Source organism: Rattus rattus, chromosome 3, assembly GCF_011064425.1.
Source record: "Rattus rattus isolate New Zealand chromosome 3, Rrattus_CSIRO_v1, whole genome shotgun sequence".
In the NCBI taxonomy this organism is placed as follows: Eukaryota; Metazoa; Chordata; class Mammalia; order Rodentia; family Muridae; genus Rattus; species Rattus rattus.
The window spans coordinates 155,180,172-155,206,583 of NC_046156.1; the positions used below are offsets into that span (position 1 = coordinate 155,180,172).

At 47.8% G+C, this 26,412-nt stretch overlaps 1 protein-coding gene across 1 annotated transcript in view; it reads right to left on the minus strand.

The window, feature by feature from the left end:
• The window catches only part of Myo10 (myosin X), a 202,439-nt gene extending 178,878 nt beyond the window's left edge, over positions 1-23,561 (minus strand). The window contains exon 1 of the mRNA XM_032898696.1: positions 23,078-23,561. Coding sequence (XP_032754587.1) covers positions 23,078-23,098 — 21 coding nt within the window. The 5' untranslated portion in view covers positions 23,099-23,561. The remainder of the gene's footprint in view (positions 1-23,077) is intronic.
• Positions 23,562-26,412: the final 2,851 nt, after the last annotated feature.

Genomic DNA, 26,412 nt, shown 5'->3' on the forward strand with positions numbered 1-26,412 from the left:
CTGCTGGGGTGTTTCCACTCAGGAGCGTCAGAGAAGGACGTGCAGGGGAACCGGAATGGAGGTGAGGGAAGTGTGCAGTCACACAACCTCATGCTCTCGAAACTTTAGTTCTTCTGAGTCGCTGAGGCTGAAAATCTATCTCTAGGGCTGGGAAGACAGCTCGGTCGTCAAAGTGCATTATATTCTCTTAAAAACTCTGTGCTTGGTAGCATGTGCGTGTAATCCAGATGCCAGGAAGGGGAGGCAGGCAGATCCCTGAGGCTCGTGGCCAGCCAGCAGAGTCAGAGCAGCAAGTCCCAGACAGCCTGAGACGCTGCCTCAAAATAAGGAAGGAAAGAGGAAGAAAGGAGGGGAAAAAGAACAACAACAACAACAAAACCAAAACATTTTTTTAAATTTATTTTAAAAAGGTGCCCAAGGAACCTCAAATTTTAACAGTGCCTAAGGAACTAACTATACCAAGGCAACATGTGTCGTACACAGAAGCAGAGACAGACAGGAGGCACCGGCATGCACTCAGAATCCATTCCTTCTACCTTTGATGGGAAGGATGGGCCAGTGGTAATCACTCAGAACTAAAGCCAATAAAAAGTACTTTGGAGTGTTCTGCAAGGCTACATCAAGAAAATTCCTACCGACCAACATGGACTTAGGATGAGTGCTGAAATCATGAAATCCACATAAAACCAGGGCCATGGTGCTTGCTAGTTCCACATGTGGAGGCCAGCCAGGCTCCTGTGCCTGTGCATGCAGTCACGGTGACCTTCGGATGGGGCAGTGGTCGGTCTGTGACTGCTTTGATTGCTTCTCTGAAATCACTCCAAACCTCCCACCTCTAGAAGAGGGAGGGAGGCCATAAACTCTTCAAATAGGAAAATATACATTTCCGCCCTCAAGTGAAGCTATCCAGTTTATATCCATGGATAACCTGAGTTTGGGTGCCACAAAGATGGCAGCAAAACTCCAGACAATGTGGAAATGTGTCCTAGCTCCAAACACTCAGAAGCACGGTAGATAGTGTTTGAGACAACACTTGACAAGTACCAGCCACGCCGCTCCTTTCTCCCGTGCAAACTTATTAAATTTTAGCCAGATACTGTTTGCTCCACTCACTAAAAACCAAAACCTTTTGTACTACCTGTCAGCACCGCACAATCTGGGGCACTTCACAGACATTGGGCCTCTTCCTGGAACCTAGAGAACCTGGTAACAAAAGCCTCCAATTCTCTAGGTCTGTTTGCCACAGTCCCCACTGCTCCCTTTTGCACACAGCCTGGCTCACCTCCCTCACCCTCCTGGGCTCCTGGTTCAGCTTGTGTGGGCCAGGATTTGCCACCCCCCCACCCCCTTTTATCCAGTGCTTTGCATAGTCTGGCCCTCACTTCAGGTTTTTAAAGGGGCATTGTTTTGTGTATAAGGCCTCCATTCATGGTAAAGTTTTGAAGGGAAGTGTTTCAAGTTATTTCATGGACTTGTCAAGTGTGGCTTTTAATTAAACTTGGCTCAAATCGAAAGGAACGTGGGTACAAATGTGGGCCAATCTTGGGTACAGGACATTGAGTCATACCTTAATTCTGACCAAATGGCAGGATAAATTTCATTTCAAAAGTCTGTATTTGGGCCAGCCAAGTAAGTATTCTATTTATAGTGCCAAGCTTCCAGACGTCCCTCATCTGCCACCCTGCCCCCAGCACGTGCAGATGAACACACACACACACACACTCTCTCTCTCTCTCTCTCTGAGACACACACACACACAAACACACATACACACACTCTCTCACACACACAAACACAAACACACACACTCTCTCTCTCACACACACACACACTCACTCATACACAAACACACACACACACACACACACACACACACACACACACACATCATATCTCTCGTATTGAATTTCTGCCTCCAGCAAGTCATGCTTTCCTGTTTGTTTTTGATGATTCCTGAGCTACAGGCACACTTCCTGGCCACATGCCAACAACATAAGGAAACTCTGTTTATTTCTCAAATAAACAGGGGTGCAGGGGGATGGGAGAGGGGGCGGGGTGTGTCTCCCTCACTTTGGTTTCTATAAAGTTGTCCAGAAGAGAGCTTACACTTCTCAAGGCACTTCCTTCTTAACTGATGACCATCAGACCTGAACATAAACAGTTTCTGTCTCCGAAGCAAACCATTTCACACAGCACGTACAGGAGCATCACCTCAGAGAGGCACGGGAAGCTATGCACATTATCTCTTGCCAAATGGCAAAACTCCTGCCAATGTATCTTAAAAATCTAATGGGAGGGAGGCACTAAGACCTGAATTCAGATCACCAGGACCCACATAAAAGCAAGGTGTGGTAGGTGACTGTCTCCTGTAAACTGGGAAGGCAGTGTGGGGAACGCTAGGCTCAGTGACAAGCCACTGTAGCAGAACCGGTAAGATCAGGATTAATAAAAGAGAAACCCTGTCTCAATACACAAGGTGCAGAACACCAGAGGAAGACACATCTGCAGTTGCCTCTGGACTTGCATATCTCTCTCTCTCTCTCTCTCTCTCTCTCTCTCTCTCTCTCTCTCTCTCTCTCTCTCTCTCTCCCTCATGCATGCACACATACAGAGCAAAAAATAAAAGATAAAAATCTTGAGTCTTAGCTAAGTTAGTTAAGCCTCCTCTGACTAGCCCTGGGGCACGGGCTGTAATCCTTAGAACTCTGGAGGCCTACTGGCTGTGCACTGCTTGTGACGGCCGCTGTCTGCCTCTCCCTGTGCAGCCGGCCACCTGAAAGTCAATGCGTTCCTAGCTTCACCCTAGCTTGGACACTCAAGTTCACAAGCAAAGGTTAGCTTTTAAAAAACTGCAGCACAGGCTCCACGCTCAGCTGAAGGAGGACAGGAGGTCATGGCACCACTGAGCCTCGAGGATGGGGGCAGACAGTAGAGAGCCGGAGCCTCGGGTGCCTGGAAAGATGGTCCAGCACTGAGTACACCAGCACTGGGCCATGAACTTAGAAGGAGTGGGCAGGTGTACAACATGGCGTTGAAGTGTAGACATGGAACCAAGCCTCCTCTGCAAATTATGGCAGTGAGGACAGATGTGTAGTAAAGACGGATGCATAGCAGGGAGAACCAGGGTCCCAAACACCATAGACAAAGCACGGTGGGAGAAGGCGAAGATGAATTCTGGATGCAGCTGCTGAGGTGGTACAAAAGAGAGCAGGATGGGGGCGGGGGGCTGGGGAAAGGGCTTAGCTAGTAATGTGCTCACTGTGCAAGCATCGGGGAAGGGGAACCCAGGAAGGGCTCAAGCTCACTGGCTACGTTCAGTAAGAGACCCTGTCTCAAAAAATATGGTGGAGGGCAAGAGAAGGCACCCAACATAGACCTCTGACCTCCACACGTGTGTGCACACATGAGCATGTACATAGATAACATACACACACACACACACACACACACACACACACACTCAAAAGGGGAGACCGGAGAGAGGACTCAGCAGTTAAAAAGTATTTGCTTCTCTTGCAGAGGACCTGATGTTAGTTTCAGCACCCACATTAGGTAGCTAACGACTACCTGCAACTCCTGTGCAATGCACCTTCTGGCAACCATAGAAACACAAATGCAGACACACACACACACACACACACACACACACACACACACACACACACACACAAATAGATAAAGTTCTTTAAGAAGAAAAGCATCAACAACATAAGGAACACCACCATACAACAGAAGGCCTGGAATGATCCTGGTCATATGCGTGAACACTGGCCCCTCTTACACGATCTCAGTTAAGACCAGAAAGCACACAGCACTCTTAGTGACCTTGGACACCTCCCAGAAAGTTACCCAGCAACAGTGACTTTCACTGCAAAGTGGATCAAGAAAGCTAAGGAACAACAGCTACTGACAACAGAGGCCTGAAGTTGTGTCAGGGTTCTTGGGAGCTGAGCCACATACTGAAGATAACGTTCTTGCTACAGTTACAATAGGAAGTAGGCAAAGAGCAAGGCACAGACTGACGGGCAGAGACTGACAGCCTACCCACCGCCAAGCTGTGCCTGCTGCTCCTGGCCTGGCCTTCACTGCCAGCTCACACGATTCCAACCAGAGACAACCTCCCCGAAGACCTCCATGAGATTCTACCAGAACACCTACAAGCCCGTGGGGGCCATTCCTTGGGTAGCCTGATGCCCAATATGGTTAAGTCTCTATCAGACAGTGGCCTACTAACAGGCAAATCAACATATCCCAGGAACCATCAGCTCTTAGGACCAGGGAAGTCTGCAACACATAGCCCTTCCATAGCACTGATCCGCAGAAATGCTCTTACGCTGAGTCCGCTAGTTTTGCCTTGCCTGTTTGTAAATGAAGTGTGTAGTCTCCGATATTTGAAGAAGTCTTAGACAAAACAGACTCAGTTGGAACCCAAGCTATGAAAATAATCTTGGCAGAGACCCATCAGTTAGGGTGGGACCCTAGAGCACAGAAAAAAAAAAAGGGCCCCAGACAATATAGCTGTGGTCCTTGAACTGGCAATCCAGATGGTCATGAGAACGCAAAGAAACGAACACACTGAGGCTCAGGAGGAGCCGAAAGACTAGAAGCTTCCAGAGAACTCTATGGTCTAACAAGGGACTTAAACCCTCTAAAGCACGGGTGTCCAGCTCTACCTGGGACAAACAATGGGTGTTCAGCGTGCGCACACTGCATATAAAGGACTTAGAGTGCAGATCCTCCTGAATGGCCGGTCTCTGTTCTGACTGTTGTTACTTATTAAAAGATGCTTGGTTTCCAGATCAACTTGAGGGACTTTCCAAGCTGTGTCAGTTCACCAATGGAACGAGCCTGGCATTCCCAGCTGTCCCAACTCCCCGTCGTGTAGTATCGAGGAGTGAGAAGCAGCCAAGAGTCCACTGCTACCTTAGCCTCAGAGCCTGCCACAGGTCCCAGGGTACCAAGGACCTCCATGATCTCAGAGACGATCATCATACCTACTCTCATCACTAACCTGGATTTTACACAGCAACACCTGGGGCTGTTGCGTTCTGGTTGAATTGTGTGGTCCCTGAGTGTTAAGTCTCAGCCTGGGTGAAGATGTCCTGGCTGAACCTTCATAAGCAACCTCTCAAGCCCAGACTTCTACAGCACGGACGAGCAATCTCCAGAGATCTGAATTCGATGTCAGGTCAGCCAATCCTCCAGAAATCATCCTCTCAGGAAAGTCATTCTGATTCAAAAGCTGTCTGCTGACTCTTGGTCTAAAAAATTAAATATCCCACTTGGTTCCAAGGATTTGTTTTCTAGTTTAATTACATCTGTTGTTCTTTGAATATAAAATTCCCCCAAAGGCTCATGTGTTTAAACACCCGGCCCTTCGCTGATGGTGCTGTTTGAGAAGGTTCCATGAGCATTTAGGAGGTGGAGTCTTTCAAGAGGAAGTTTGTCACCTGGACTGGGCTTGTTCCCTGCTGCCTGGGTGTGGGTGCAATGTCATCAGTCAGCTTCCTGCTCCTACACACACTCCTTCCTCCCCATGACAAGCTCTATCCTTCCCGAGCCAATCTCAAAAGCCCCTTTCTCCGCTAAGGTAGGTCTGTCAGGGTATTTTACCACAGCAACGTAAAAGAAGCTACTAGAATATACAAACGATATACAGAATATGTGATTCTAAAGTTTACCTCAAAAGGTAGCTCATTTATAGCACTTTCCAAAGTCAGGAAATATCATCAGAGGGCTGGTGAGACGGCTCAGCGGTTAAGAGCACTTGCTTTCTTTCCATGAGTTCAGTTCCCAGCGCCCCTATCACTGCCTCAGAGCCTGTAATGAAGCTCCAGGGGACCTGATGCCCTCTTCTGGCCTCCACAAACACACACACACACACACACACACACACACACACACACACACACACACACACACACACACACCACAGTCTTCCTTTTCAAATAAAAAAATAAGATTAAACCAGGCAGAGATAAATACAGAAAGAACAAACTCTCACTAAGCCACAAATTAAATGGGGAAACTTTAGAGGCTCCAGCTTAAGTCTGCCTGCCTCCCGCCAGAGGACTTGATGAAAGCCGTTCTGGGTGTGAACTTGGGAGTCATCTTCCTCTTATTTTTAGCAAACAAGAATGCTGCTGACAGAGTCAGCTGCCTTTCCAAGTGATTCATTACCTCAGCCGGCAATAAAACCATGCTTGGTGAAAAGGAAGCAGAAGGAAAAATCACACACTTACTCATCAGAACTGAGAGATGTGGGAAACCAAAGGGGAGGAGCTTGCCCACAGGGCTCACTGGCCACAGTTAAGTGCCTGCCTCTTACACGGCCAGGATTGGTATCCTAGGTGTCTGGTAAGTAATTACAATAAGCAAACAGCAAAGACAAACAAACAAAACTCTAGTGAGAAGAATGGAGCTTTCTGATGCGCACGCTATCCTCCGCTCTCCTCAGAAAACACTTGTCACTTGCCAGATTGGTGCTGCTCTGTGCCCAAACCTGTGTTCTCAAGATCCAGATAAAAATCACGTTATAGCTCACCTGCTCACGATCATCACAGGAAATCAGTTTAGAAATAAAGAGAATTAAAATATCCATAGATCTAGAAATGCATCATCACAATGTATACAACAGTAATATTGAAGTCAACAAGAGTCTGACGACTGTCCATTCCACACACCCGGGAAAAACACTCTGGGAAACTGGGAAATTACTTCAGCAGGATGTTTTACTGAGACAGGGAGAGGCCAAAGCAGAAAAGAGTAGGGTCTTAGGAAACATTTGGGCCAAGCTGTTGCACGGTCCTGTGCAGTTCAGGATGCTCGGCACAGCAGAGACGAGCGGTCCCTTCCCGCGTCTGCGCCGACAACCACAACTGTCTTCAAATGTTGCGAAACTCACTCACTCCAGTGCAAATCCCACAAAAACACAACTGCAGGAAAAAGTTAGCTGGAACAAAACAATGCTAGCTGAATATTAAACCTGTATAACATAGTCCTTTATGGTTTAGTTTGGTTCTCTCGTGGAAGCCGGAAAGCACCGGCAGTTGAAGTGATGACTGAAAGGTAGTTGTCAAGGCTCCTCCGGAATCTTACATCTCTCACCCCACCACGAAGGCAGATAGATGCTCAAGAGCAGAGCCAAGCGGTCACCTAGGACAGAAGAAGGCTGGCTCAGGGGCTACTGTGGCTGCCAAGATTTGCAAAGTGTGTCTAGACTGAAGAAGCTGCCCCCACTCGTGAAGCATCCTGGACGGCAGCAAACGCCAGCTCATCCCCAACATAGGCTGTAGGAGCTGCTCAGTTAAGCAAGCAGTTCCTGGAGGTGGCCATCCAAGCAACCGCAGATGCTTTAAAACCCTTGCGTGCTGTGGGAGACTCCAGAGAGCTGTGAACACTCAAGAGACTCTAATGGCTTCTTTACTGTTGATGTCCTTTTTCCTTTTCTGGCGATATTGGGGGTTAAATGTTGGGCCTCGGATGCGAAAGACAAGCTGTCTACCACTGAGCTACAGTCCAGGCCACACAGAGGCTTCTGAGTGGCGTTGACGGCCTGGAAGAGGCTTCCAGTGAGCCTGAAATGGTTGAGCAAAGAGCAGACTCCAGCTCAAGAGCAGCTAGAGGCTACAAAGGCTTCCAAAGAGCCGAGAGCAGCAGCGATGCGAGTGAAGAGAGTACAAAGACAGTAGAGAGCAGAGACCACCGGAGGTGCGAGGCCATGGAGAAACCTCAGGAGTGTGAGCATACAGTGCACACACAGCCAGAGCCGGACATGAGGTGTTCCTCTATGGCTTCCCACCTTACTGCCTCGAAGGAGAAGCTTGCCATTTCGGCTGGGCTGATGGGAGAGCTCCTGCGTCTCCACCCATGTCTGCCTGGTAGGGGTGTTAGCATGCATTGCCTCACCTGTCTTTTTAGGTAGGTGAACTCTGAGTATTCAGCCTCCTGGTTGCAGAATGTTCTTACCCACCAAGGCAGCTTTAAAAAATAAAATCTGCCCTCAAGATGAACATCTACCAGGCACCATGACCTTCACTGATGCTCACTGCTGAGAAGTTTAATTAATGGTTTTGTTGTTGTTGTTGTTATTTTTAAATCAGAAAACTAATTTGTGAAAGCAAGATTGTTTTCCAAAGTGACTTTAGTGAAACAATCAATAAAGTTTCTTAAGTCGGCTTCTGTCCAGCCCTGGTAAAGATCTGGACAGACTAAAAGCCCCAAGCAGCAGAGACAGCTGCATGTCACTTCCATGACAAAGCCAACAAGAAGCATATGATAGGCACTGAAGCAATTATAAACTGCACACTGATCTTAAAAAAAAAAAAACCAATAGCAATAACAACCCTACAGTCTCCTGATGCTCTCTTTCTTTCTTCTGATCGCTTGAGAAAAAAAAATAATGAAGCTGGAGGTGTAGGTTAGCTCACAGAGTGCAGCCTGGTGCGTATGAAAGTCTACCGCGGGGCCACAGCTCCGAGGTGTGGTGTTGCACACGCCAACAGCAGCACCTGGGAGGCGGAAGCAGGATGATCAGGATGTGTCACCTGAAGTGACTGACTCAACAGACCCGAGGCCAGCCTGAGCTCTGTGAGGTGCTGAGGCAGGAGATCCCAGCTTCTAACTATTTTACAGACAAAGGTTCTCGGACGTGTGCAAGAGAGTCCGACTACACATGGTTTTAGAACCTACCACACAGAGAGTTAATTTACCAAATCTGCCCCAAGGCCAGAAGGAAATTGCAACAGCTGAAAAAGCTCCATCACCGGGAGAGAAAGGAGACCTTCCCTGGGGCTCTGGGTCTGAAGGGAACTAATGCCAACATTTACTGGCTGAGCCTGACCCTCAGGGCATTGAGTTGAACTGGGCAAAAACTTTTGAGATGCTCCCTGACTTACAAAAACCTTTAGGAAGCATGGATCTTGTGGCAGGCAAAATATTATTCTGATGACCCCATCCTACCAAGACAAGAACGTGGGAAACAGTGGGGAGGTGCCCTTCTGAATTTTATCTCCTCAGAAAAAGACAAGCAGCTCAAGGTGCTGCCTACTGAAGATTCAGCAAGAGGTGAGTTCACGGGATCTGAGGAAAAGGCCTTGGAGACACAGTTGTGGTGAGAGACTTCCCATCCTACACCCACAGCTGTGGCTGCCTCAGCCAGGAACCAGGAACACAGGCATACACACACACACACACACACACACACAGACACACACACACACACACACAGACAGACACACACACATATACACACACTCAGACACACACACACACCCACCCAGACACACACACAGCGCACAGACACTCACACAGAGAACAGCACATCACACACAACCACACACTCACACACACACTGACACAGCACAACACACACAAACAACACACACAGACACACACACACACGACACACACACACACACACACACACACACAGAGACACACACACACACACAGACACACACACACAGACACAGACACACACACACACACACACACAGACACACACACACACAGACACACACACACACAGACACACACACACAGACACACACAGACACACACACACAGACACACACAGACACACACACACAGACACACACACACAGACACACACACACACACACACACACACACACACAGACACACACACAGAGACACACACACACAGACACACACACACAGACACACACACACAGACACACACACACACACACACACACAGACACACACACACACACACACAGACACACACACACACCAGAAACACACACACACACACACACACACACACACAGACACACACACAGACACACACACACAGACACACACACACACACTCAGAAACACAGACAACAAACAGCAAGTGCCCACTCTTCAGACAAATCAGGGGTGACCCAGGGAGCAGATTGGAGCCTGGGGAAATTCTTTGCCTTGACTGTGGCATCCAACTTTGTGGCGAGAGCAGAACACACGGTGTTCCCCAGGGCTCAGGGCCAATCTCTGCACAGCCTGATCACACGAAGGAAGCAAGATGAGGAGTCAGTGGAGGAGGCACAGCAAGCTCGCTCAAGAACACAGGAAGGGAACAGGCAGCTCAGAGTCCCAGGACAGAACTGAGGAAGACAAGGACAGCCCCATGCCTGTAGATCAGGTGGCCCTCACCTGAGACACTGAAAAGTTTTAGAGAGCATGCCCTCCTGGGTGGTTCATCTCTCAGAGTTTTCCTTTGTTTTGTCTTCTGCACCAAACACAGCTCTTCTCAAAGCATGATCTAGAAGCTGGAAGCAGCAGGAAGGAAGAGCCCCTATTTAGTAAGATTTCTAGGGACCCTGCTCCCCTAGTTTCCACTGCGGGCTCTGTCATCAGCCATTCCTCCCACATGGACACAGGATGAGAGGAACATGGAGAATCCCCTCAGCCCTTGTCCATCCTCCCCTCACACAGCACCTTCCTTACTCGCAAGCCCTGACTAGGTTCCCAATGGAGCACACAGTGCTAGAAGTCATTGCTCCCGGCACAGTGCCAAGGCCTTGGGTGGAGTCTGTCAGTCACACAGTCTAGTTTTTCTTGCCAAACCATTTCGCCAGGGTAATGCCCTCACTGCCACCAGAACAATGCCTGACCCAAAGGAAGTTTGAATGTCCTTGAAGTCCTGGCTTTTAAAAAGCCCTATTTGTCTCGATCCGCCTGTGACCACTGTTGGGGGACAGAAATGTCTTGGTGTACTTTGTTCCGAGTCCAGCGATGTCTTATGTAGGGCAAACTGCAGTTATGCCACTTGCTTAACTGGCCACGCCCTGTGGAACTAGACTGGACTGGAGCCGTGACACTGAGGACACCTGGGCCCAATCCCCAGGAGCCTGGCCACACAGACTCATTGCATCTCATGATGAGCCAATCCCAGATGAGGGAAACTCAGACTAGCGATATCTGCACAGTAAAAGGATGACCGAGCATTCTAATAGAAAACGCACTTCCAAGTATTTGAGAAAATGTAGGCCCAGAGGGATGGCCCAGTGGGCACAAGTGACTGCTGTATAAACCTGACAACCTAATGCCCACACGCAGGGGGAAGAAGAAAACCAAGTCCACAGAGACACCGTCTCCCCTCTACATTTATACGACGGCACATGCGTGTGACAAGCAGCGCACCTTATACACACCGTAGCTCGTTTTTTTTTTAAAAGCTAAAATAAATTTAATCTTTAAATGACTTGAAAAATAAAGTTAGATATCACATAGTTCTTTCACAACAATACTTTAGGACAGGCATGAGATGCGAGCCCTTAACAGCCAGGAGACAAGAGAAGGGTGACAGGAAAGCGACTGTCAGTCTCAGAACGGGCTTGGACACAGCGACTAAGGTTAACATGTGTCTGAGTGCAGCTTATACTCGACACTAACCCAGGACAATCTGCTGCCGCATACCATAAAAGCCCATCAAAGGGTAATGAGCGTAAGGAGCCAAGCTCCCAGGTTCAGAACTCACTGGTGTCGGTGACACACAGCTGTAAGCCCAGCACCTGGAAGGGGGAGGCAGGAAAATCAGGAGTTCAAGGTCAGCCTTGGCTACACAGCCGCGCAGTGAATTCAGGGTCAGTCTGGGCTCCATGAGACTGTCCCAAAACAAGCCCATAGCAAGGTTATGTGTTGTTCTGTCTGGTTTCATTTCTGTGACTATCTCGGGTGACAAGATTTTAGAGAGGGAAAATGGGAGGACAGAGGAAAGCAACAAAGGGATGATAAGGAGTCCCTGAGGGACTGTCCCCACGGAGACACTGGGTGGTGAAGCAGTTGCTGCACACTGGGAAACACAGCTCGGAGCTGCATGGAGCGATGTGTGCAAGTGGGTAGAGAAGGAGAATCTATGAAACCAGGGAATCTGAGTGAGGTCTCTAGCCTGCACCTGGACTATCATTTCGGTGCGAACTTCAGCTCTGATACAGAACTATTGTCATGTAAAAGGTCACCATCAGAGATACTGGGTGACAAGAAAGAGGAAGGGCCTCCTGTACCTTGAGGCATTTTTAAAAACTTTTTTGCAGCAATCGGGACTGAACCTGGAGCCTGACAGGGCCGGGCAAGCATTCTGCCACTGAGCTACTCTCCGTTAGTTGCACAGATGCTAAACCTCTGTTTAATTATTTTTTTAAAGACACCAGAATAAAGCTCCAAAACACACAAGCTGAGGACCTAAGATGCGACTTACTTACTGGGACTTTTGAGAAAATGTGACCCTTTTTACACTCGGAGAACAACTGTGATTACACAGCCTAAGCAATAGTTGCCTAATGCCTGAGGGACAGGATATAAATTAAAGAGCACTTGGTGAAGGGACGGGGGGGGGGCAAGAAGTGGCCTGGGGAAGAGGCCCAGCTGTACAGGAATTACAGATATGACTCAAATGTCCATAGGGTACAAATGTAAATGCAAAAGGCTGACACCCAAGGGCGAGCGCAGCTCCACACAGAATAAACGGCAGCGTTGAAACGGTGAGGTTGCCCACATCACGGGAAGCCTTTAGGAAAGCATACCACGGAGTTTAATCTGCAACAGAACAGAAGGGGCACAGCACTGCGGTCCCTTAGTGTCAGGGGACGCTGGCATGTGGACTCTGGCTCCCCGTGGGTCCCGTCAGCAAGCGCTCTTGTATCCTATCCCTCAAGCATTAGGGACACATTGCTTATGCGACAATTAACTGACAGCTGTCCTCTGTGGGGGGAAAAAGAATCTGGAAACATTTGTTGTCACAACCAGGCAGTTGGGGACACTGACACCCAGTAATTGAAAGGTTAGCAATGAGACTGAAAGCCCTACTAGGCACTGGGCAGCCCCGCCTCCAGCAATGTCAATGTTGTCAGTGTTGGAAAGACCTGAAAAGAAGGTGCACTTGAATACAGCCAGAAATTTGAGACTGGAAACCTATTAGAAAGCTACCTTGGCCCTTTGCTCTGGCCTACAACAGTAAATCTTCTAATGAGAGACAGCAGTTATCGAAACCAGTCGGGGGCGGGGGTGGGGCGTTCTGGTTTGGTTTCTGGGACTTGTTAGCGTATCACATGCACACGTGTGTTTTAAGAGTGGCTGCCCTCTTACACAACAGTAAAAGGAGGCCAGTCAAGGTGAGGGCTGAGAACCAGCTTCTTTCACCTTCACCCTGCTAAGTCCCCTGCGGTCACATCTGTACAGCAAACTGTGGGAGGAAGTGAACAGGAGCTGAACGTCAGGAAAGACAATGGTAGCTCTGTCTACCATGCAGGATGTCTCAACGCTTTGATTTCAGAGTCCGTAGGCTTTCTGAGTTAATAAATAATGAACTTAAACACACTAGATCTCCCAACACAGACACACACACACACACACACACACACACACCATATATTTATTAAGCTCCCAAATTAAACTGCAATCACAAAACAACTCTTGCCCATGGTTACCTCTGAAGATAATACAGCGAAGGAAAGAAAATTAAAAGGCTCTACAAACAATTCTTCGAACATATGCCCAGAAAATATACATCGTGGTTCCTGTGGTGCCTTGACCTCAAATGAACCCTAGTAATCATGCCCAGATAGGGAGAAGGGTATGTCAATCAACAGCTTTGCTGTTAATTAAGCAGGAAAAACTCAAGAGCCAGATGTGGAAGCATCAATCTAGGACCCCGAGTCTACTTCTCGCACCAAGCTGTACATTTCGCTCAGTCTAATGAGAAGCTCCAGGAGCCCCCAGCTCATAAACACATCATGCCAGTGGCTCACCCGTGCCTCCTACGAGTGAGCTGACTCTTTTCATTAAGCTTAGGAAGTCAGAGAGCCCAAGTAAAATGGGGGAACCCTTTGATCACACACATCCATGCCTGTAAAATTTCATCTTCAAGAAATAATCGGACAGGCGTGCAATGAGCTAGGTACCAAAAAAGAGGTTCATGTGCTGTTATGAGAGCAGACAGCTCATGACACCCTAAAAAGGGCCATGGAACTGATAGGTCTGCCAAAAGAACGGACAGAGCTACAGCAGTTAGACCCGGCACCTGGAAATGCCTCCTTGCACTGGGGACCCCCCCCCCCCAGTGCTGTGTATATCACAAAAGCAAGCAAGCAAACAAAAGGCAACCATTTATTAAACAAAATGCAAATCTTGGTCTCTGCTAGAAAACAATAACTCTAAATCCTCACTCAGAACGGTTCTTTGGTGTATAGCGTCACTGACAGTAATATTATGGCGCCTTCCCCAAATACTCACAGCAGAATTCAGCTGTTCCATTTCAAGCCTCATTTTTTATTGGATATTTTTCTATTTACATTTCAAATGTTACCCCCTTTTCCGGTTTCCTGTTCATAAGCCCCCTATCCCATCCCTCTTCCCCCTTCTTCTATGAGGATGTTCCCCCACTCAACCACCCACTGCTTGCCACCTCCCCACCCTGACATTCCCCTATATTGGGGAGTCTAGCCTTGGCAGGACCAAGGGCTTCTCCTTCCATTGGTGCCTGACATGGCTATCCTCTGCTACATATGCAGCTGGAGCCATGGGTCTGTCCATGTATAGTCTTTGAGTGGTGGCTTAGTCCCTAGGAGCTCTGGTTGGTTGGTATTGGTGTTCTTATGGGGTTGCAAACCCCTTCTGCTCCTTCAATCCTTTCTCTAACTCCTCCAATGGGGAACCCATTCTCAGTTCAATGGCTGGCTGATAACATTCACTTCTGGATTTGTCATGCTTTGGCAGAGCCTCTCAGAAGACAGCTATATCAGGCTCCTATCAGCATGCACTTCTTGGCATCAGCAATAATAACTGGGTTTGGTGACTGTATGTATATGGGCTGGATCCACAGGTGGGGCAGGCTCTGAATGGCCATTCCTTCAGTCTCTGCTCCAAACTTTGTCTCCATATCTCCTCCTGTGAATATCCCCCCCCCCCGTTTTTAAAGATTCATTTTATTTATATGAGTACACTGTAGCTGTTTTCAGACACACCAGAAGAGGGCATCTACTCCCCATTACAGATGGTTGTGAGCCACCATGTGGTTGCTGGGAACTGAACTCAGGACCTCTGGAAGAGCAGCCAGTGACCTTAACCACCTAGCCACCTCTCTAGCCCTATCAGACACTGCCTAATTGTATCTAAGTCCCACTCCACAGGATGAAACCTACACCCAGCACCATTATACAGGTTAAGAAGCTATGACAAGATGGCTCATAGGTCCCATGGCAGAATCTACTACTATTATGCTGCTAAATGGACAGGATTTTTTTTATTGGAGATTTTATGTATTTGCATTTCAAATCCCCTTTCCCGGTTCCCCCCTCCCACCCACCATTCCCACCTGCCCGCCCTGGCAATCCCCTACACTGGGGCATCGAGCCTCCACAGGACCAAGGGCCTCCCCTCCCACTGATGCCAGACAAGGCCATCCTCTGCTACGTATGTGGCTGGAGCCATGGATCGCCTCTATGTGTACTTTTTGGTTGGTGGTTTAGGTCCCTGGGAGCCCTTGTTGGGGGGGGGGGGTTCTGGTTGGTTGATATTGTGAACACCATATTAGTGGCTCCTAATGACTTACTATACTCAGAGATCAATGCGTCCAAGTCTCATTCTTCATCCGAGAAGCTTGTTTTTACAGTAGATGGTGATTAACACAGAGGCCCTTTCCTGGCCAAGGTACCCTGAGGGGAGCATATAGGCTGCACTGCACTCCCAAGGCTCAGGATTCCTAGCAGACAAGAGTGGAAAGAGTGAGGGAGCCGGAGGCAGTGGATGACTAAAAGAAAGCATCATCCTCTGGACGTAGGGGGTAGCTGCACTGATGAGCTCATTCATAGTGGTTTCAACAGCATGTACAAAGCTTGCTCAAGCACAAGACAGACCAAATCCCAGCATGGAGCCGGAGGCTGGGCACTCGATCCCACCCCTAGTCACAGAACGACTGACAACTATTAGCTGTTGGTAGAGGGAGGGACAGTTTTCTCAAAGAACACAGCCCCTGGTAAATCAACTGTACTCCAGTAGAAGACCACATAGCCAAGAATATTTGCCAACACAAAATTGATCTTGAAGGATTAAAAAAAAAAAAAGACACAAAGTTGGATGTGTAGGAAATGAATTAAGGTAGAGTTGATGAAGGGGAGGGAGATATTATCAAAGCATGTGGGTTTGTCAGGCGGTGGTGGCACCCGTCTTTAATCCCAGCACTAGGGAGTCAGAGGCAGGCAGATCTCTTGAGATCGAGGCTAACCTGGTCTTCAGAGTGAGTTCTAACACAGTCAAGACTACACAGAGGAAACCTGCCTTGAAAACCCAAAATTAAATAAATGCAAATTTTTTTTAAAAAAAGTAAATGTATAAGGCTAGAAAGGAAAGAACTCTCGCAGGTACAGTCCCCAAACACAATTGAGTCTATATTATTATCTGAGCGATGCATACTGGTCAAGGTTTCATCTCAAAGCAGACGTTGTAGCTTGTTAACCTCTATCTTCTGTTTTGTTTTATTTTGTTTTGTTTTGTTTTGTTTTAAATAGCACTGAAAAATAAGGAAAACAAGAGAAATCCTTGCTCTGGGCTGGAGCACAGCTCTGCATGCAATAGAGCATTTGCCTAGAAAGAAACGGGGCCTGGTGCTGTCCCAAGGTCTCAGGAGGGCTGGGAACACAAGAGGACTTGCCTTAGAAATGGCACAAACTCACAGCATAGTAATATTGACTACGGCATATAAAATTAAAATTTTTAAAAAGACACAAAGTTGGGTGTACAGAAAGGCAGGGAGTGGATTAAGGAAGAGTTGACAGAGGGGAGGTGATTATTATCAAAACACGTGGTTTTGCTCGCCGGTGATGGTGCATGCCTTAATCCCAGTACTTGAGAGGTAGAGGCAGGCGGAGCTCTGCTCTGTTCTATAGCTCTGTTCTACAGAGCGAGTTCCAGGCCAGCCAGAGCTACACAGAGAAACCCTCTCTTGAAAAAAACCCTCTCTTGAAAAAAAAAAAAAAGACCCCCATTTCCAAAAAGGAAAACAAAACAAAACAAAAATTGTGGTGTTAAACTCTCTAAGAACTAGTGTCTCATGACTGGGAGAAAGACTAGAAATATCTCACCTCATTTCTTAGTTTGTCCTAAAACAAAACAATACACTCTCTCTCTCTCTCTCTCTCTCTCTCTCTCTCTCTCTCTCTCTCTCTCTCTCTCTCTCTCTCTCTACCCTTTGGAGGAAACTACCTCCTACTGAAAGGTCAACTCCCACCCTTGAGGACTTTCTTCTCTATACACTTGAGGCAGCAGAATTTATTCACATGTAAGATCTCTAACCTGTCACGGTTCAGTTCACTCATTTGAGAAGGGGGAAGTCATATAAAGTATACAAAGCCACCAGTTAACAAATTTGTCCAAAGACCGAGAGAGAGAGAGAGAGAGAGAGAGAGAGAGAGAGAGAGAGAGAGAGAGAGCAGGTTCAGGGGAGAGAGTGAGGAACTGGCTGTGAACTCGACCTGCTGGGATGGGCAGGCAGGACGTCCACACAATCTGCACACAGGCAGCAAGTAGAAGGTAAGAACTCCCGTGGTGGAGATCGGGAAAAGAGTCACAAGATTAGAAAGCTTGAAAACCAGCTGGGGATCAATATGTCACCCTGGAATGGGTGTAAGGATAGCTATCATCTAGATGGAATTCTGGAAATGCAGAATTTTCCAGAAGTTGCCAGGTTAAAAGAAAAAAAAATAATCAAATCAGATCAATACAAGCAGCCCAGGAAGCAATCTGGGTCATGTCTCAGGCTTTCTTAGCAACCACAGGTACTGGAACTTCACTGAGCATCAGGGCCTTATTCTCCTCCCCCTCCTCCCATCCTCCTCCTCCTCCTCCCCCTCCCCTCCTCCTCCTCCTCCTCCTCCCCCCTTCCCTGCCTCTTCCTCCTCCACACAGGTTTCTGATGCGTCGGGGTAGCCTCAAACTTTCTATGAAGCTGATGGTCTTTCCACTCTGACTTTGCTATTTGCACCCCCTGAGTCCTAGGACTGCAGGCATCAGCCACTACTTCCTGTCTTAAGTGACCTGAGGACCTAATCAGGGTTTCACGCATGCGAGGCAAGGACTCTACACAGCGAGCTACATCCCCACTCTTTTTTGACTTTTAAGTGTAGCTCTGATCTCTGATTTCTAATATCCTCCACCTACCATGTGTAATGCTTTGTAAATCTAACCACACACTCCCTAACAACCAAGCAAGACAGATCCCAAAACGCCCACTTACAGTTAGCCAGAGCCCTGGAAAGCCTACTGACCACAGGGATCTCATAGATGCTTTGATCCCGCAGACGGCAGACGCAGGGTGGACCGATGCTAAGAGCGAGAAGCTTTCACTGACTCGCCTTTACATGGTACTCACATGGGTCGGGGAATGGTACCAGGCCTCACACAGACTTCACTGGGGGCTTGCTCTTCGAACTCCCCTGTAAATTCTCTTAACATAAAAATACCAGTCAATCTGAAGCCGGACCTTTGAAACGCATCAACCCTACTAATCACAAGAGCAAATGAGCAAGTCCAAGGTTTGAGTGTGCAGAAGTGAAGCCACTTGATGAGGTTAGAACTGGAAAGGCAAACAGGGCCCTGTCTCTCCACCACTCTGGTTAAACACTGCAGGCCTGCCACAGATTGGTTTCTGCCACAGACTGGTTTTTGAGATACACTGCTAGCACAGCAGGCCATGTGCTGTGGGAGAGGCAGGCTTTGCTGGCCTCCCCTAATCAGGAGCTCAGGACTCTGGGCTAGAACAACTGTCTGCTTGCAGCTGTTCCTCCAGCTTTGCTGTCTTGCACATGGGGTGGGGGAGACTTGACAAGGGAAATTCTTTTGGACTATTCAGACAAGGCCAAAGACTATAACTTCATTGTGAAACAAGGCAGAGAGGACCCAGCTAACGTTATCAAAAGACATGATAGGCCTCAAGATTTGATGGAACACAGAGGTCCTTAGCACTTCTCCTTCACACATTAGGAATGCATGAGGTAGGGAACAGATAACAGAAAATACCAATGTCTCCATTTTCTAACAAGAAATGTCAGTAGCTCTCTCCCATGCACAAAGAATACGATAGTCAGAGGAGGGAGAGTGGAGCTTGAGGGCTCTACATTGAGCTTTAAATGTTCCCTCAATAACTCCAGGTAACAATTAAAGCCATGGTGCCTTCCCAAGCTAAGCAGGAGAGAGAGACAGACAGACAGACAGACAGACAGAGAAAGAGAGAGAGAGAGAGAGAGAGAGAGAGAGAGAGAGAGAGAGGTGTATGTCTGTGTTTGTATATGTGTGATGTATGTGTTTGTGTGAGGTATATATATGTTTGTGTGTGGTATATACGTATGGTATGTGTTTGTGTGTGCCATGTATATATGTGTACATGTGTTTGTATATCTATGTATGATGTGTATGTTAGTGTGTCTTTGTGTGTGTGGTGTATGTGTCTGTGTATATGGTGTATATGTGTGTGTTTGTGTGTATGGTGTATATATGTGTGTAGTGTGTATGTATGTGTACATGTGTGTTTGTAAATGTGGAAGGAGGGAATGTATATGTGTTTGTATATTTATGTATAGTGTGTATGTTTGTGTGTATGTCTGTGTGTGCTTTTGTGCATGTGGTGATGAGTCTCAAACTCCAGACCTTACCACTAAACTATACCTGAACATCATTAGGGTTAAATTTCTTCCAAGCCAGACTGAACCAGACTAAAAGAAATAGGCTTATCTACCATAGGTCCGCTAACAAGCTGTCTCCTGTAACATTAATATCTGCTTTCTACATTTATATTTATGTCTATGCAACCTCCATATATTTATTATGAAAATCAATGTGTCCATTTATGTGGTTGTTAATCCCCACAAGGTCTTGTACTTGTAAAGCCATTATGCCACACCTATGCCTAAAATAAAAAGCAGAGCTGAGCTCTTTGGAAAGGCTTGGCGCCCCACCGTACTCCAGACACAACCACAGGCCCTTGGCTCTGGGGATGGGAACACAGAGCCCACTTAAAACCTCCACAATTTTGCACAACAGTCTTGTCATTTGCAGCTGAACCTTTGCTATTTACTCTGTGTGTGTGTGTGTGTGTGTGTGTGTTTTATTGTACGTAATTGCTTCTCGTTACAGACATACCTAAACCTAGTTTCTGCGTGAAGTCAACTTTTTAATAACGTCACAGGAAGTGCTGCAAACAGGAGCTTTCCTACTCCTGAGCGCACACAATTAACTCAAGAGAAGCCATAAAAACTTAATGAAGGCCATGAAGAAACTGAAACTTGACTGGGGAGTTTGCCACGCTCCCTTTCACCAATCCTGGAGCGAATTTTGAAGGCAGCAGTGTCAGCTGATTGGCACAAACCTTGCAAGCTTCCCTGGCCACTGGCCCCTAACAGGACGCCTGATCTCAGTTAAACCAGGCAAGTTCAGACAAGAAGCACACACGGGAATGAGGACCATGAGGCAACTGCTTCTTTCAGGGCAGCTCAGCTTGGAGTTGTTTTGTGGCTATAGTGCCTTCAGTAACATCTGCACACATTCTGGGGTGTTGAAAGTTGAGAGGAAGGTTACACGAATTGAGTGAGTAACAGTCGGAGATGCCACCCTGTGCTATGGGCGTAGACAGCCTCACCAGCAAAGAGGTACCTGGCCCCCAATGTCAAAGGTGCTCAATTTGTAAAGCCCTAGTCGAGGTCTATGCAGCAGCTGCAAGGAGTCACAAGTGTTTCCTACTTCCTTGTTATCTGCCTCATACATGTAAGGCCTCACTCGGTTATTTTTTTTTTTTTTTTTTTTTTTTAGTTGTTACCATGAGCTTCAAATTGTTGGCTAACCAGCAACAGGTCATTATCTATAAATCACAGAGAAAAGTTAACAAAAAGCAAAACGCTGCTCAGTGTGAAGGAATACCTATAAGCTAGGCTGCCCTTGGACATTATGTCATCCCAGTGCTTTCTAGTGTAACAGGATAAAGGAATACCTTCACAGGACCATTAACAAAATGATGCTCTAAGACACTGAGGTAAAGGGGCCAATGTGGGGACTGTGTCTTCAATCACTACCATTGTTTAGCTTTTTCACCTGCCCTGCTGTTATGTATAGAGCAGAATGCTGACAGATGATGAGAAATCATTACGATAACACTAGAAATCACGATGAAAATATGAATATATATATATATATATATATCCATCCCAGAAATACAGCAGCAAAGGGGAAGGGCTGTGTATCCATTCTTCAACCTTGGGCTAGTAACTTACTAATCTTTGGGTTAAGATTCCTCATTAGAGGGGGTTGGGGATTTAGCTCAGTGGTAGAGCGCTTGCTTAGCAAGTTCAAGGCCCTGGGTTCAGTCCTCAGCTCCGGAAAAAAAAAAAAAGATTCCTCATTAGAAATAGAAAAAATGAAATAGGCAACCAGTAAAGACAACTTCAGTGCTATTCTGACCACAGAGATCTCCTCACAGAGAACCAAGGTAAAAAAACGAGTTCTTGGAATTACTTAACAGCCCCATAACTTAGAAGCAAGGATCCAGGAACTGTTAATGTCATTTTATCAGGAAGTTTCCACCACTCACACTAGGGGGCAGAATTCTACCCAAGGGAAGACCTTGGTCTTCAGGTTTAGGGAGCCTTGTCGCCCAACAACTACACACAAATTTTCTAAAAGATCACCAAGTCAAGAACTATTTTCCCTAGAGACAAAATCTCATTTTTCTTATATATAAAAGCAACTAAAAACTCAGCCTAGCAGTAATTCATTGTTGCGTACCAACTCGAAAGTCCTGCCTTCCTGTAGGTATGAAACAAAAGCCCACGAACTGGAAAACGCTAAGGGGTCTCTATTTTCTATATACTTCTCTTCCTCTAAGTGATGGTTAATTTCTTTCCAGGATGCCTTTTAGGGTGACAGAGACAAACACTTTGGTAATCAATTCGACCATTATACAATACACCACTGTGGTCATTCTAAGTAGCTATCTGAGAATACAGTAAGTGAACGTCAGACCTTGAAACATTATAGCCAATTAACTCTGTTAAGGCAAGTTAGCTAAAGCAGAGGGAGGCAAACTCTCACTACTCTGGTTTGCTGGAAGATTCCAAAGCTGTCCTGGATTCACAAAATATCACCCTGACTTTCAGCAAAAATCTCATCAGCCTCCCCCAAGTCAGCTAAGTTTACTCTGAGCCACTTCAAACCTCAAAACTTAAACAGAATTTATTAAATAAACACAACCGAGAAAGGAATCGGTGCCAAGAAACCAGAGCGGCTCTCCATCCCAGGGGGAAAAGGAAACTTTCAAGTCCCGTCTCAAGTAACTATGGTGTCCCGCCCTCAAAGACCCTAAAGCGGGCATCGGTTTCATCTTCTAAAATAACCATTGTTTGCCTTAAACGAGTTTTATTCTTTTTGGTTCTTTTTTTTTTTTTTTTTTTTGGTTCTTTTTTTCGGAGCTGGGGACCGAACCCAGGGCCTTGCGCTTCCTAGGCAAGCGCTCTACCACTGAGCTAAATCCCCAACCCCACGAGTTTTATTTAAACTCGAATTCACAGGATCATTCTGTCTCGTGCTCTGAAATTATCCGCAAACCGGACCTGAGCGGCGCTGGTAAAGTATGGACCTCAAACTTGAAGGCCCAGGGAGGCAGGGCACTAACTGACTGGAGCCAGCCGGCCGGCTCACACTTCGTTAGCCGGCTCCTTTGGAAGCTACAGGAAGCCCGCACGTTCGGCAAAGGAAGTCCCAGACCTTTCTTGGAGCAAGGCACGTCCCGGCTGCGCCTTTTACCGCGTTTCCTGCACCCGGGCCGCCCTGCCCGCAGCTCTCCCCCGCCCGGCGCCCGGGGACTCACCTGGCGCGGCGTGTCAGCTAGCCACCCACGCCCGGGGACATGCGAGCGCAGGACAAACTCAAACCTGCCTAGGCTTACTCATCCTAGACTCGGGGCCGGCGGAGGGAGTGGGGTTTCAGGAGACTCCCACAAAGTTTCCCCTCCTGGGACGCGCAGGCGCCCGGGCGCGCTCGGTGTGCGGGTCCCGGTCCTGGTCTCAGCCAGGTCCTCCCCGCCACTCACCTCGGGAAAGAAGCTGTCCATTGTTCCGGCGCCCGCACCTTCCCAGCACCGCTCCAGTTGCGGAAGTCAGAGCAGCGGCAGATCCCGGGAATCCACGCGTGTCACGGTGCGCCTCGGGGCGACTCCAGCCCGCGGAGCCGCCGCGCTGCCATCCCCCAGTCGCTGCTGCTTCTCCGCACCTTTTGTCCTCGTCTCGGACCTCCTCCGTCCCAATTGCAGCCTTTGTCTCTCCTTCCTCCAAGTTCCTCACTTCTGGGCGAAGTGCTCCCGGGCGGAGAACAGCTGGTGGCACATTCTTCCCCGGCTGGGGGAGGGCGGCAAGGGGCTGGCGACGCGCCTTCCTCCCTCTGAGCTCCGCCGGGGGCGCTCGGTCCCAGAGGGGGTTGGGTGGAGGACAGCGGATCACCAGCAAGCCAACAACGGTGAGCACTCCGGCCCCAGGCGCGGCCGGCTCTCGCCAGCTCCTGGGTCTCGCTTACCCCTGTGCTCTATCCGCCCCGCCCTCAAGCCCCGCCCCCGACACGTAGCCACGCCTCCACAAGTAAAGTCACGCCTCATCTGGACCTGGACCGGCCCCCGGAACCTGCGGAGACTGAGGCCCTGCTCTCAACTACACACAACCCCGCCCACTTGGCGCCTGGTTACGCCCATTCTAGCCCCGCCTATAGACTGCTCGGGCTTCTCACTTGCCGCGCCCTCTCCCAAATACCACCCAGACCACGCCCACCGGATGCGCGGCCCCGCCCCTAGGAGCCCTGCCCTCTGCCTTCCCTGAGTGCGGCGGGCGCGCGGGATTCCTGCTACCACCTAGATCAACTCTGAATCCCTGGAGCCGTGTCCTTCTCCTGGTTCTTCTCAACACTTGTCTAGGCTCCATTAGATGACTCTTCCCTCTAGAGACTAGATAGTTAGGCGTGATTGAAGGGGGGCCCCACGGGGGTGAATGTTAGACACTCCAAGAACCTGCTGCACGTGGATCTCATCAGTGCGGCTCTACCGTTGTGCGATCCCCGGGACAGGAAGCGGAAAACAGAGGAATCTGAACTTTTGAAAGCTGCTTTTCCGTGTCGAGTTTCTCTGCCCCAAATCGGTTTTGTGATAGCCCCAGGCAGGGAAATGTTTTGTACACGGGAAGGGGACGCGTCCTATAGCACCTTAAAACTGTAACCTCTTTTTCTGGACGTAAAGGAAATAGAGACGGGTAAATGCTCTCGTTCACCAGGAGTCAGCCCTGGTTCTCACCATGACAACCCCTCCAGCTTTATTATGGCCAGGAATCTGGGGATCCTGTAGCACAGACTGGGATTCCTAAGTCTGCTTTCCTAAAAGGAGTCCAGATGGCCCTCCAAAGGTGGTGCTAACTCCAAACAGCACAGAAGGAGTTTCCTTCTGTAGCGGTTTAGCAAGACCAGACAATCCAAGTATTAGATCTATGAACCCTTTGATCCGACCCACTGGGTGTAGTCAGACTTACTTACTCGGGAGTCACAGCTGGTCTAGCAGCGGATTGTTTACTGGCATACTGGAAACAACAATGAACTGACTTGAGAAGTTCCCTTTAAGGGATTTGTCAACTGCTAGCAGTTTGAGAAAGATACTTTCCAGGGAAATGATACACCCTCACTCTCCCAAGCTGCACCCTGCCTGCTTAGGTACTCGCTTCTTAGATTTATTTCAGATGTTGTAAGATCAATCGCATATTATGGCTTTTTCTTGATGTCCTACTCACCTGCAATGGGGAGGGTCGAAGCTTGTAGAGGAAGGGTGTTGTGCTCAGACTGAATGCAATGGCTGAACACACGAACCATCTTGTCCTCCTTATTTGGGAATTTAAGCATTATTGTATCTCAAAGCATTTCATTAGGGTTCGTATCCCATCTCACCACTTTGGGGAAAGAGTCAAAGTGTGAACGAGTTAATGATACTATGCTATGTGACTGGCTTCTTCCACAGGTTTACACGAGGTTGAAGGAAAGTTAAGACGGAGCCAGGACAAATGTCAACAATTCCCAACACAACTCAAGTGCTTAGTCAAATGAGTTTTGCCACCAACTGTGTTCAGGCAGCCGGCTGATTAAGCCCATTATGGCATCAATCTGCACACATCTCTGCAAGAAAAATTATTTAGGCAGCTCGTTGGGGTATGTGGGTGTGAACTGGTTCCCAGCATCAGTCCTGCTCCAGACTCGTTGGACAGCCTTGGCCCCTGACCTTTCAGAAGTCACCATCCAAGCCATTCCTAGCTCATCTGCTAAAACACATGTGCTATGTTAATACCATGCTCGCTCGGTAATAGAAGAACCTGGAACTACTTAACTATGTGGTCACTCTGGACTTTTCCTTCTTTTTCTGCAAATTTAAAACTAAAAACAAAACAAAATCTGTTTGTTCATTTTTATTTAGAGACAGGATCTCGAGTATTCCAAGATATTCTATTATTCTCTATGTAGCTTAAGATGACTCTGGAGTCTCCTGCCTCTAACAAGTTTGGGGCACCATGTCCAAGTCTGGGGTGCGTTTGCATTCCCGGGAAAAGAACCCAGGGCTTTGCGTGTTCTAGGCACACACTGCACCAGCTGATCTATACCCCAGCCTGTCGCTGAGCCTAAGTACCTCATGTACCTAAGTACCTCATGTACCTAAGTACCTCATGTACCTAAGTCAACTCACAGTGCTTCTGTCTAAGTACCTCATGTACCTAAGTCAACTCACGGTGCTTCTGTCTAAGTACCTCATGTACCTAAGTCAACTCACGGTGCTTCTGTCTAAGTACCTCATGTACCTAAGTCAACTCACGGTGCTTCTGTCTAAGTACCTCATGTACCTAAGTACCTCATGTACCTAAGTACCTCATGTACCTAAGTCAACTCACAGTGCTTCTGTCTCAGCCTCCTGAGCACTGGCATTATAGGCCTGGGCCCACACAGTAGGCTGGGTATTGTTGTTTTTATATGAGTGCACTGACCTGTCTTCACACACACCAGAAGAGGGCATCGGATCCCATTCCAGATGGTTGTGAGCCACCATGAGGTTCCTGGGAATTGAACTCAGGACCTCTGGAAGAGCAGTCAGTGCTCTTAACCACTGAGCCATCTCTCCAGCTTGTTTATAAAGTGCTGTTGTGTTTGTTATTATAATTGAAAGGAATAATAAATAATCACATGTTAAAACAACACAGCTTATGAAAAATAACTACATGGTCCAAAATGAAAATTGTAGTAAATAAAATGGAATTGCTTATTTTTTTTTTTTGGTTAATAGAAAGTATTGAGTTATTGTATTTGCTTCTCCATTTATTCTGATTCAACGTATTGTTTTGGTTGAACAATAATAAT